A 13,567-nucleotide genomic window follows, 5' to 3' on the forward strand; every position below is an offset into this window, starting at 1 on the left:
AGGAGCTGAAATTTAGAATGAAGCCACGGGTGATTATTTAGAGCGGGGTTGTTTTGCAACCTCAGGATGGCTCTGTTGCTGCTTTGATTCAAGCTGTTGTCTCTGTAGCATTTACTCTTATGTTATTCTGGGTGAATGAAACAAATGAACCTTTTTATTGCATAGGGCACAGGAGCCTGGAATGGCCAAAAGTCCCTAACAGCTTTTACTCTTTTACCTATTAACTAGACTTTTAGAGTTAAGTTGACCCTCCACAGCTGGCAGTAATCCAAGGTACTTTCTGAATGAAGATGTACTTGCTGGGCAGAGAGCTTTTAGGATTCTTGAAGGATAGGTGGCCCTTGATGGCACGTGAGTGCTTACAGTGTTTGGTCCACCTAGCACTTGAAAGTAATTTAAGGGCAGTGTGCTAGAAAAATAAAGTAAGTGTTGAATGGTGAGAAGGAAGGTAAATTATCAATCACTGGTAGGTCACATGATGTATGCTACTTCTGCATTTACTTGTAGCTTTTATCTTGTCACTGTTGGACTTAATCTTCTTCTTCTTCTCCTGGACCTAATTTTCATTGTTTTTGCCGTTGTGCATTTCAGTTATGATATCATTTTACTCACCAGTTTTATTGTGTAGATTTTGGATACAGGAACACTGCTTGTTAAATGTTGAAAACTTGACACATCGATGAGGAATTGCACAAGAATGAGCGATTAAAACAGGATGTTAAATTTCTCTAATGCTTGTCAGCCTCTCTCCATTTTTCTCTTGAATGTTTTGATTATGTAGCCCTGCAGTTGTTTATTTGCTTAACACTGGCTAGTTGAAATATGCCAGATTATTTATTATTTTTAACTTTTTAAAAGTTAGCTGAGATTCTCTCTCCCCCCCCCCCCCCTTCCCTGGCTAGAGTGCTCACATGCCCATGATCGACGCCCTGATGATGGCCTACACAGTAGAGATGATCAGCATCGAGAAGGTGGTGGCCTCGGTCAAGCGTTTCTCCACTTTCAGTGCCTCCAAGGAGCTGCCCTTCGACCTCGAGGACGCTATGGTCTTCTGGATCAACAAGGTTGCAAACATGTGGTTTTTAGGCTTGGCACAGCTATTGAATGTGATTAACCACCAGGCAGAATAGAAAACCAGCACTGTGTTGTAATGGATAGCACGAAGAAAATATTCTGAGCGACATCTTGCACTACTTTGGTCGCTTTGGGACCCCCTTGAAAACAAGAGGATACATCTCAAGGGGTTTATCCTGATATAATAAATTTCTGACTTAACACTTAAATTATATTGGTTGCCTTACATTTGCACTCAGTACATTGTCAGAGGAATTATCTGTTGCACATTTATATAGCAGGCTGCTGTGACCCATTTGTTTTCCTGATGTCTGTATGTCACTGATACTTGGAGAAAGGCTGGGAAATAGGGGTGTAGTGATTTGAATACACACGCACACAGGAGAGTCAGTAACATGCAGGCTCATATTACACTGTTCTATCAATGTACTGCATGCCTGAGGCAGCAGAGGCCCTGACGCAGTTTGCCTATTATTCACTGTGATGTCTCACATACTTATTCCTGGAGGAAGGAAAGTCCAATTTTGCTTTTTACTGTTTCCTTGTTGTAAAATGCAGCATAGTTGTTGAAGATGGGTAAATAGCTGTGTGCAACGATTTATACCTATGGGCTGTCAAGGTTCAAATTAAATTTGCCCAGTGGGATGCTGACATTAAAAACTCACGGGGCACAACACAAATTTCTGAAATTAAGATTAAAGCCGTTTGCACACAGTCTGATGTGTTTTCTCAGAGAAAATTTGGTCAATTTTTGGTTGTGAAATTTTATTCCTTTCACCTTGCACAGCAAGTGTTATGTAGAGACACATTACGTAGACACATATGGAAACACCTAGAGTAGGTCTTAAAAGTTAATAAATAAAATGTTTTGGTAATAAACAGCCAAATTGTAATCAAAGGCTAACCAGTGCTTAGTCATGGTGCCAAACCAGCACTAAACCTTAGCATAAAAAGAAAATCCCTTCTCAAAGCCTGTGCCTTCAGTCATACCATGTTGTATTTTTTATTTTGTTTTTCTGTGTACTGTTTCATCACTTGTCACATAGTTCTGGGTGTTGGGACACACAAGTTATGACGGTATCCATGATAACCTTTTTAGTCTGCATCAGAGAGTCGCTCTTGTTACATTACATTACAGTCATTAGCCGATGCTTTTATCCAAAGCGACTTACAATAAGTGCATTTAACGTAGGAAATCAGGAGAAATACTAGTCATCAGAAGTCATAAGTGCATCCTCTCTCTAAACAAGCATCTAAGAGCAAAACCAGTGCTAAAGTAAAAGGGCAAGAAAGAGATTTTCTTTTTTAATGAGTGAATACAATAAGTGCTAAGAGCAAGTAACAGGGTAGTAGTTCTTGAAGAGGTGAGTTTTCAAGCTGCGCCGAAAGATGGGCAGCGACTCCGCTGTCCTGACATCAGTGGGGAGTTCATTCCACCACTGTGAGACCAGGACAGAAAAGAGCCGCGACCGGGTCGATCGGCAGCAGGGGCCTCTGAGCGACGGGGCAACCAGGCGTCCCGAGGCAGCAGAGTGAAGTGGTCGGGCGGGGGTGTAGGGCTTGACCATGGCCTGGAGATAGGAAGGAACTGTTCCTTTCACTGCCCTGTAGGCTAGCATCAGAGTCTTAAACTGGATGTGAGCAGCTACTGGGAGCCAGTATAGGGACATGAGAAGGGGAGTTGCGTGGGAGAACTTAGGGCGGTTGAGCACCAGAAGAGCTGCAGCTTTCTGAACAAGCTCCAGACGTCTGATGGCCGACACTGGGGCGCCAACAAGGAGGGAGTTGCCGTAGTCCAGTCGGGAGATGACCAGAGCCTTCTTGTGAAGTCAAGTGGGACAACAGATGAACTGAGTTGCTCAGAGAGTTTTCGCATCCAAAGAGACACAAAACAAAACCTGGTTCATTTTTGAAAAGTGCCAGATTATGACGTTGCAACAGGTTAGATAAATGGATTCAACCATCCATGTGTGTTCTATATATTTTTTTTATCAGCAAAAATATTGAACAAAAAAAAAAATCAGACTTTGAGGGTCGATGAATATCAAGAAGGATCTCTGAAAATCTAAGCAGCTACCTCAGTATTGGGTAAGTTAGGGAGAAAATGGATTTAGGCAAAATGTAGATCAGTGCAGAGTGCAAAATAAATTAACTCACAATAGAAAACTTGTAAATAGAGGGTCTCTGATACTGTGATACTCACAGTATCAACACATTTGGACTGTGTGTGACTTCTATTTTGAAAAGAGAATATTTCCTGTCTTCCTTCGCAGGTGAATATGAAGATGAGGGAGATCAGTGAGAGGGAGTATAAAGTCAAGCAGCACCCGCTGGAGTCCCCCAGCCACCAGAAGGTAAAGCTAGAGAGGCAAATGTAAGGAATCAAGAAAGTGGATAATCGGAGCCAAAATTGGCCAAACTCTTAAGTGGACAAATCAGTGTTTGTGGTTTTAGATAATCTCTAGGAGTAACCACTCCGTTGAAAACATTTCTTTCCCCTTCATTCAGCCTTCATTTGTTGAGGTATTTAATAACCAACATATAATCCAGTGATAGTCGAGCATGTGGCATAGGAGTGCTATGTGTATACAGGTTTTCATTCCAACCCTACACCAGCTGATTTCACTGTTTAACACACCTTCAGCCAGACGGGGGAGTACTAAACCATGGAATCATTTGGTGTAGTATTTGGTTGGAATAAAACCTCTGTATTCAAAGCACGTGATTGAATACCACCAATGTCTCTTTGTCAAGAGAAACATGGCCAGAGGATATCAGCAGGATCAGTAATTAACATTAAGAATGTTCCTCCCAAATGTCTCTTTCATGTTGTTATGATCTTTCTCTCCTTCTGTTTCTCTCTATCTCTGCCTTTCTGTATAACCTGGATGCAGATCCAGTCCTCTGTCACCTATTGACCTTTCTGCTCCCATTCCTTTTCTGTTTCCTCCCCTTTCCCTCCTCTCTTATCCCTGCAATCTGGATAGTCTCCCTCCAAATGGTATTGGAAACTTGTCCCTGTAAGTTGGATGCTAGTCCCTATGACCCCCCCTACTCCCTGCCCCTCCCCCTTGCACGCATAGTTCTGTGTCAATGTGCGCACGCACACACGCCACCATGGCTCACTCAAGCCCATTCGATGCTGCTTGGCCAGTGTGTTCGCAAGGGAGAGGACGCTGTCTGCTTTTTTTTTTTGTGCTTTTTTTTGTGCTTTCCTTGCAATAAAAATGTGTGCTGTAAGGTTGTTGTGATTTCAATATAAGGTGAAAGATATTTTTTTTCAATGTAAGGTGCTCTGTCCCCCATTTCAAGCACATGCAGGTAAATTTGGATTTACACAGTGTTAGGATGTGTGTGTGTGTGTGCGTGTGCGTGCGTGCGTGCGTGCGTGCGTGCGTGCGTGCGTGCGTGCGTGGGGGCTATCAGCGAGTGCGTGGGCTTGTTGGTATATCAGTGAGATAAATCCATGAATCAATGCCTCCCCTCACCCCTCCTCTGCTTTTGCAGTTCCATTCTCTGTTGCCTTCTACAGTTTATGCTGTGTCACCCTTCCTTTGGCCTCTCCTTTCCCTTCCTCTCACTCTCTCCTCTGTGCCTCACGGTCTCCCCCTGATGATATCTCTGCTCTGTGTGTATGTATTAGCCTGACGTCATGCACGAGCCGGCCCATTGCATGCTACAGCCAGAGGAGTTTTCTGAAGCGGTAGGCTGCTTCCTCTCCAATGCCAATTTAGAGAGGAGAACCCCTAGTTAGAGGTTGCTTGACCGCCAACCCACTTAGAAATGTGGCTTTTAGTTTAACTCATAACTCTCAGCAGAAGCCCTGACACATTATTCTCACATTAATGTTCCTCAGTGGTCTTAGTCAGCATCACCTGCTATTTCTAGGTTATTTAATAAATGATAATTTATCTTTTTATTTAGTGGGGCCTTTACTTTTTATTCGTCATTAGCTTGGTTCGTAGCTGCTAGTTGCCATTAGGAATGGGCACGGTTAATTGGTCTTTTAAATACTTAAAGGAAATACTTTGTCAGACTGTTCGTCATTCTCAGCCACTTCTGTACCTGATGAAAACATTCCTAATGCTAACCCTTTCTAATCCTGGCAAGCCTGATAATCTGGCGAGTTGAGTAGGAGTCACACCAGTCAACATGTGAGACCGCCTGGTTTGGAAGGTTAACACTTTCCCCTACCTCGCTCTTAGTCATTGCCAAGCTAATTCATTTCCTTATGTTGGACTCTTTCTGCATTGTCCAGTGGTTGTTTTGTGCCATGGAGTGCAAATTAAAAAAAAGAAGAACAACAGTGTCATTGGCCGTTTAATGTCACTCCAAATTTTAGGCCTTTCCTTTCCAGCTGCATTGCAGGCAATTGAAAATACGCTCTCAAACGAGTTTTTTTCCTAATAAATTTGTTTGTTCAATTATGTAATCTGTAAAAAAAAAAAAGAAGAAGTAAATGTCCATCTCTAATAGCTGTATAAATAGTGTCAGTCATAGAAGTAGCTGTATGGATGTATCTGTATTGTCCCTGATGTGGCTGGAGGCGAGTGAGTTTCTGCATCAGCTCCCACACACGGTTCTCAGAAGTGGGACAGTGTTTTTTCCCCAGTGCTTCCACCCAGTTAGTGTTGTCCTAGTTCCCTGGTTTGACTGGGCTGCTCCACTGGTCGGTGACACAGCATTCTTGCTGTTGTGAGAGCGGCTGACAGCCCATTTTATGTTCTTCATGTCACTGCTATAACCCTCACACTCCCATTTTCACCTAGTTAACCAGGGCCTCAGGGTTCTCCCTAAACTGCCCGACTCTGGTGCCAAGCTGTCTTGTCAAAGGGCAGCTTTATCTCTCAAAATTTAGCATTTAATCAGTTCAAATGGTCAATAATCAAATATCAATAATGGCACACCTGCAGCAAGCCTGGGGAGAACCTTGGGCTTAAGTGAGGAGAGTGAGACATTTGTTGCTCAAGCAGAAACATCCATGGGTGAGGTGTGTTGTGACAAACTCAGACCTCTATCTCTGTGAATAAAACAGATCTGTATTTGTGACAATAGTCACCACATCTGGGATGTTTTTAGATGTTTTTACTTGCCACTCTTTCTGGCAGAACCCTAGCAGGAGGGATTTTAGACATTGCTCAGGCTAACCTTCCTCTCTATCATTGGTGGTTAGGTGCGGTATCGCAGGGAGCATGCATCTGGTCGCCAGCTGCCCTTCTTCCCCCTGCTGGAGGACCTGATGAGGGATGTTTGTGATGGGGCTGCACTACTCACCGTGGTTCACTACTACTGCCCAGACATCATGAAGCTAGAGGGTATGTATGTGTGTGTGTGTGTGTGTGTATATACGTACACTACCGTTCAAAAGTTTGGGATCACATTGAAATGTCCATATTTTTGAAGGAAAAGCACTGTACTTTTCAATGAAGATAACTTTAAACTAGTCTTAACTTTAAAGAAATACACTCTATACATTGCTAATGTGGTAAATGACTATTCTAGCTGCAAATGTCTGGTTTTTGGTGCAATATCTACATAGGTGTATAGAGGCCCATTTCAAGCAACTATCACTCCAGTGTTCTAATGGTACAATGTGTTTGCTCATTGGCTCAGAAGGCTAATTGATGATTAGAAAACCCTTGTGCAATCATGTTCACACATCTGAAAACAGTTTAGCTCGTTACAGAAGCTACAAAACTGACCTTCCTTTGAGCAGATTGAGTTTCTGGAGCATCACATTTGTGGGGTCAATTAAACGCTCAAAATGGCCAGAAAAAGAGAACTTTCATCTGAAACTCGACAGTCTATTCTTGTTCTTAGAAATGAAGGCTATTCCATGCGAGAAATTGCTAAGAAATTGAAGATTTCCTACACCGGTGTGTACTACTCCCTTCAGAGGACAGCACAAACAGGCTCTAACCAGAGTAGAAAAAGAAGTGGGAGGCCGCGTTGCACAACTGAGCAAGAAGATAAGTACATTAGAGTCTCTAGTTTGAGAAACAGACGCCTCACAGGTCCCCAACTGGCATCTTAATTAAATAGTACCCGCAAAACACCAGTGTCAACATCTACAGTGAAGAGGCGGCTGCGGGATTCTGGGCTTCAGGGCAGAGTGGCAAAGAAAAAGCCATATCTGAGACTGACCAATAAAAGAAAAAGATTAAGATGGGCAAAAGAACACAGACATTGGACAGAGGAAGACTGGAAAAAAGTGTTGTGGACGGATGAATCCAAGTTTGAGGTGTTTGGATCACAAAGAAGAACGTTTGTGAGACGCAGAACAAATGAAAAGATGCTGGAAGAATGCCTGACGCCATCTGTTAAGCATGGTGGAGGTAATGTGATGGTCTGGGGTTGCTTTGGTGCTGGTAAGGTGGGAGATTTGTACAGGGTAAAAGGGATTCTGAATAAGGAAGGCTATCACTCCATTTTGCAACGCCATGCCATACCCAGTGGACAGCGCTTGATTGGAGCCAATTTCATCCTACAACAGGACAATGACCCTAAACACACCTCCAAATTGTGCAAGAACTATTTAGAGCAGAAGCAGGCAGCTGGTATTCTATCGGTAATGGAGTGGCCAGCGCAGTCACCAGATCTGAACCCCATTGAGCTGTTGTGGGAGCAGCTTGACCGTATGGTACGCAAGAAGTGCCCATCCAACCAATCCAACTTGTGGGAGCTGCTTCTGGAAGCGTGGGGTGCAATTTCTCCAGATTACCTCAACAAATTAACAGCTAGAATGCCAAAGGTCTGCAATGCTGTAATTGCTGCAAATGGAGGATTCTTTGACGAAAGCAAAGTTTGATGTAAAAAAAATCTTATTTCAAATACAAATCATTATTTCTAACCTTGTCAATGTCTTGACTCTATTTTCTATTCATTTCACAACATATGGTGGTGAATAAGTGTGACTTTTCATGGAAAACACAAAATTGTTTGGGTGATCCCAAACTTTTGAACGGTAGTGTATATATATATAAAACTTTGTTAAAAGAAACACTCAACGGTAGGGAAAGTGCTGAACAAATAAGGAGCAAAATAATCCAGTTAGTCAAGTAAATTCTTTATGAGACAGTACAAGCCTGTTTCATGCCATAAGCAATCATCAGCTGTTGATTGCTTATGGCATGAAACAGGCTTGTACTGTCTCATAAAGAATTTACTTGACTAACTGGATTCAACATGTTAAATTTGATATCTATGTATGATACTATTCTGGTCAGTTGCACTGCACTGATATTTAAAGCCTATCAGGTCATGGAGTTCATATCCTGAACTGACCTTCCCTTTGCCTTTCTGGTCAAGATGTCTGCCTGAAGGAGGTGCCCTCTATTGCAGACAGCCTGTACAACATCCAGCTGCTCAAGGAGTTTGCCAGCGAGTATCTCAACAAGAGTTTCTATCTGACCACTGAGGACATGCTCTACTCACCACTGGTGCTGAAGGTGGAGTCAAAAGCAATTGTGATTTTGCTTCAAAATACTTGGCCATTCATACACATTTTCCACATTTATCAAGCTGTATTGACTGCCTTAATGCCAATATTTGCTTGTCACTTATACTGTTTCATCAGCTAAGTTAGATTTTTAGAATCCATTAGGACTAGCAAACAATGGCTGGTCGCCTGGTAGTGTTTCCAGTCAAAAAACTGCCACCCAAAGCCACCAGTTTTATCAAGTGTTAATTCTCCTGGCTCATACATATTTCAACAGTTTTAGCAATTTCACTAAGAACATACATAAAATGACCCTTAAATAAGTTTTATTTTGCATTATCTGTTTGATGTATTTTTAAATATTGTGTATCAGAAATGTGCCTCATATCTGCTCATTGTGTAATGCTGCATGTGCTCTGTGTACAGCACAATGTGATGGTGTTCATCGCTGAGCTCTTCTGGTGGTTTGAGACGGTAAAGCCAGAGTTTGTTCAGCCCAGAGACCTCCAAGAGTTCAAAGATGGTAAGCAAGAGAATAAATGGCTAACATTTTGCTGTAGACATTAGGAATGTCAAGTAAAATTATTCTGCTTTTTTTTTATACATCTAGTTTAAAAAAACATGAACAATCAATCAATCAAGTTGAATTTTATATAGCGCTTTTCTTTCTTTTCTTTTTTTTTCTTTTCATGATTTTCAGTTCAGCTTTTTATTTCTACTACAACCCCCCAGTTACATTTCACGTACTCCAAAATGGCTGAGAGGGTTATTGCATTGTGACATAATCCACAATAGCTCGCTGGAAAAAAGAAAAACGATGGAGGTGCATTCCCCGTGCCAATCCTGGACAATATGACCCCCTGTGGTCATATGTCCTCCCACCGACCCCGTATTGGCACGCCCACCGGAAGCGCTATTCCTCTTTCCATCTCCAACTAAATGAGATCGGTCGATGGCTGTTTCTCTCTCGCTGGGACTAAGAGGAAAACTGCAAATACGCAACTAATCTAGTGATATACTGGTATATTAGATACTAACTTATAGTTAGCTTACCTTTTATCGCCAAGATGTTCGTTAATCCGGTCGATGTGGCCGGATTCTACGCTTGGTGCGGGTGTGTTAAACCGGCGACGCTCCGATGGGACCCCCATCCGGACTGTGTCTCCCATATCCCGCATGTTCACTACACGGGCTACTTGAGGGATGTAGACCGTAATGAGATCGACTGCAATTTCTGTAAAACCATCAGAGGATCGGGGCGCCAAAGGTGGGCTGCCCTGTACCGTCAAAGATGGGGACTTGCAGATCCCTTCGCACCTGCTAACGAGGCGGCTAGCATGGTGCTACCTAGCTATAGCCATGGGGCGGAGGCTAGCAACATCCCTCCGATGCTTCCTAGCTACAGTCACGGGACGGCGGCTAGCATTAGCATCCCTCCGGAGCCAGAGGCTATCCCACCATCCGGGATAGTTAGAGAGGATTGGATCAATGAGATCCTATCTCTCCCTGGTGAATCCGTGGCATGTTATTCGGCGGGTGCGGAACCCGAGGATTCACTGCTTGAGGAAGTAGACGATCAGGGCGTGGAAGACGACCAGCCAAGTTCGTCTCAACCAAAGAAAAATGGCGACGCCATGCAACGTGGGTCCGAAACATTCCTCGCCAGTTTCTGGGATCTGTTCGCGCGAGCGGTCAAGTCTGCCGACATCGTTACCGAGCCGGGCAATCCTCAAGATCCGGTGGTAGCCGATTTTCCACGAATGGCAGAGAGGGTCAGGGACTCCACTCTACCACCTTATCCTCACGTCGAACGAGCGTTTAAGCGGGCGGAGGCGGATCCGCTACTTAAATCGTCCTCAAAGTTCAGTCAGAAGGGGGTTGACGTCTTAGCAGTCGAGGTTAGGAACCTCAACTACAAAGACTGGAAAATTCCGCAACCAGAGAGGGACGTTTTATCGTTCAACCCTAACACCAAGGTGGGGTCTCGCGATACTCCCAAACACCCTTCGCAGTGGGGCCAACAGGTGGATCGTTACGCGTGTGATGCATGGCACGCCAGTACACGCGCAGCTGGACTCGTCTCAACGGCTGGGATGATAACGGCGTACATGCGCAAGCTCTGCAGCCTATCAAACGTCGAGCAAAGCAAAGCCGCCATCGCTACAGCAGGTATCGACGGGGCCGAGTTCGGTGACGTAGTGGCCAGCGAAGCAGGTTGTGAGTACATTTTGGAAATGGAACGCATAGCTGACTCCCTGGGATCGCTGCTGTATTCCATCGCTCTAGAGTGCGGTTCTAGCGCAGCTGCCTCCACCCTTTCGCGCAGACGTCTCTGGCTAGAGACAGCCGGGGTAAAAGAGGAATTCTGCAAGGAGTGGATGGCCCACTCCTGCGCAGGGAACCAGGGCCTGTTTGGAACGACCCCGGACATTATCAGCAAATACAAGGCCGCCCAGGCCGAGCGCGAAACCTTGCACAAGGAGCTTCTCCCGATGATGAAGAACCCGCCTACCCCTAAGCCCGCGGTGGGCACAGGGCAGGGGGACAAGCCTGCACGCAAGCAGAAATGGAGAGAGACTTATCCATAAAGAGGTGGTAAAGTGGGGCGCGGGCGTGGACAGGGCTCACGTCCAAACTCCCAGTCTTCCACAGATCCAGCGGCCAAGGCGGCCAAGCCGGACAGCACAGACACTTCCAAGAAGGGAGCTGCCAAGTGACGTGTTTCGGCAGGATGTTACGACCCACACCAACAGACTGATTCCAGAGCCGTCTCCGGCGATATAGACGCTTGTTCAGGGGACACAGCGTGCGCAGGGCTAAACACTGCGCCTTTTATTTTGGTTTCTGATGCACAGTCTACTTGTTCTATTCCAAAGGTTGTGAATGTGAATAAAAGTTTTTATGTTGGTGATGATGGTGATTGCGTTTTAAAAGGTTTGAAACGCAAGTCTGATTGTCTGTCTGAATCTTTAGGTAAAGTGATGATAACAATGTAATAACATCCCTGCTGGAAATATTGGATAATAATGACATGAGCGCAAATGAGCCCCTGGGAGGGGACTATGATGCGACAATGTTTAGTCTCTCTGATGGGTCAAATGGTAATTTGGAAAGGTTCAAAACGCCAATTCCCCCATCTGGGTCTCCTTTACAAGGACGAAGCCCCCCCATGGATGCAGGGCATGGCGGGCGGGGCTTCCCCAGACCCTTTACGTGCAACTTACGCGCGCTACCTGAACAGCAAGGTACAGGAGGCAACGGGACCTCTGTCACGCATGTTACACAGGTGGAAGGAATTGGTCCCGTCGGCTTCTGTTTTGGATCAGATAGCCCACGGACACCAAATCCTTTTCGAGAACGGTATTGTACCCCCGTACTTGGGAATAGTGCATACGGAACCGGGGTCGGTGGCCGAAGCACAAATCCTAGACAACGAACTCACAGAGTTACTCTCGAAAGGGGCAATCACGGTGGTTCCTCCCCTAGAAAGAGAAGACGGGTTTTACAGCCGTTACTTTCTGGTCCTGAAGAAGGATGGGGGCATGCGCCCAATCCTAGATTTGAAACCCTTCAACAGGTATGTAGAGAAGGTCAGTTTCAAAATGCTACGTACACCGGTTCTGCTGTCAATGGTGACACAGTCCGATTGGCTAACTTCGGTCGACCTAAAAGATGCTTTCTATCATTGTCCGATTGCGGAAAGACACAGAAAGTATCTTCGGTTCTGTTACCGGGGTCAGTGTTACCAGTACACATGCCTCCCGTTCGGATATCGCCTCTCTCCTCTGACATTCACAAGGTGTGTGAAAGCAGCGCTCGGAGTGTTGATGCGCAAAGGTATGCGCTTGGCATGGTTCCTAGACGACCTGTTGGTGTTGGCCCGGTCGCCGGAACAAGCAATACTCCATACTCAGGAGTTGATGGAATTCATGGAGTACATGGGTTTCACTATCAACATAAAGAAGAGCGCGCCATGGCCTTCGTGCCAGGCAACGTATCTGGGTCTGAGTTTGGATACGGTATCCATGCGCGCAACCCTTACGCAAGAGAGATGGCATTCCACCAGGACCACGTTAGCACATTTCGTCCCGGGGACATATGTCACTTATCGGATGATCAGGAGGCTGCTGGGCCTTCTGGCATCGGCTCACCAAGTTGTTCCTTTAGGTCTGTTGTTCATGAGGAGACTGCAATTGTGGTTCGCAGTTCACTTCTTGAAATACGGCAACGAACGCCGGTACAACAACCATCTTATCCTGGTCCCGCGCGTGGTAGCGCAGGACCTAGACCACTGGAACAGAGCCTGCGTGGACATGTCTGGGGTCCCTATGGGCCCCAGGGGACCCGAGGTAACGATTTATACGGATGCGTCCCTCTCGGGTTGGGGGGCCATCCTTGGCTACAAAACAGCGCGAGGAGTGTGGCCGTCTGGGGAGAAGGTCCACATCAACGCGCGCGAGACAGAGACGATTTGGCTGGCTATCCAGCATTTCGCTCAGGATCTCGTAGGCCGTCACATACTGATAATGACAGACAGCATGACGGCCAAGGCCTACATCAACCGCCAAGGCGGTATGAAGTCCAAGCGTTGCAGAGAGTTGGCCATGCAAATTTGGATTTGGGTCAACAGCAACGCGCTATCAATCAGGTCGCTTCATGTTCCTGGGAAGGACAACGAAGCAGCGGACATCCTCTCGAGAGGCGGCCCGCATGCGGACAATTGGAGCCTCAACCCAGCCATAGTGGCTATGATCTGGGAGAGGTTCGGGGTAGCTCAAGTGGATCTGTTCGCATCGAAACTCAATTACAAGTGCCCTCGTTGGTACTCGATGCTCCCGTCCGACCTAGCGCCGTTGGGGGTCAACGCGCTTGGACTAGATCCATGGCCCGAGGAGATGCTTTACGCATTCCCCCCGCGCAGGTGCCCCCTAGACCTGGTGGTCAAGTTCGAGCGCACAGGGGGTCGGTTAGTTCTCGTGGCCCCGTACGAACCGAGCACCCCGTGGTTTCCGCGAATAGTGCCCTGGATAGTAGGCGAGCGGTTCGACGTCCCGG

The 13,567-nt window shown here is 45.9% G+C and overlaps 1 protein-coding gene across 1 annotated transcript in view; it reads left to right on the plus strand.

Moving 5' to 3' along the window:
* The window catches only part of LOC130121006 (calmodulin-regulated spectrin-associated protein 1-B-like), a 45,438-nt gene that overhangs the window by 16,888 nt on the left and 14,983 nt on the right, over window positions 1-13,567 (plus strand). Inside the window, exons 4-8 of the mRNA XM_056289878.1 lie at window positions 903-1,064; window positions 3,348-3,428; window positions 6,248-6,389; window positions 8,383-8,522; window positions 8,939-9,035. Of these exons, the coding sequence (XP_056145853.1) occupies window positions 903-1,064; window positions 3,348-3,428; window positions 6,248-6,389; window positions 8,383-8,522; window positions 8,939-9,035 (622 nt within the window). The remainder of the gene's footprint in view (window positions 1-902; window positions 1,065-3,347; window positions 3,429-6,247; window positions 6,390-8,382; window positions 8,523-8,938; window positions 9,036-13,567) is intronic.

This window comes from Lampris incognitus, chromosome 1 (assembly GCF_029633865.1).
Source record: "Lampris incognitus isolate fLamInc1 chromosome 1, fLamInc1.hap2, whole genome shotgun sequence".
Lineage (NCBI taxonomy): Eukaryota > Metazoa > Chordata > Actinopteri > Lampriformes > Lampridae > Lampris > Lampris incognitus.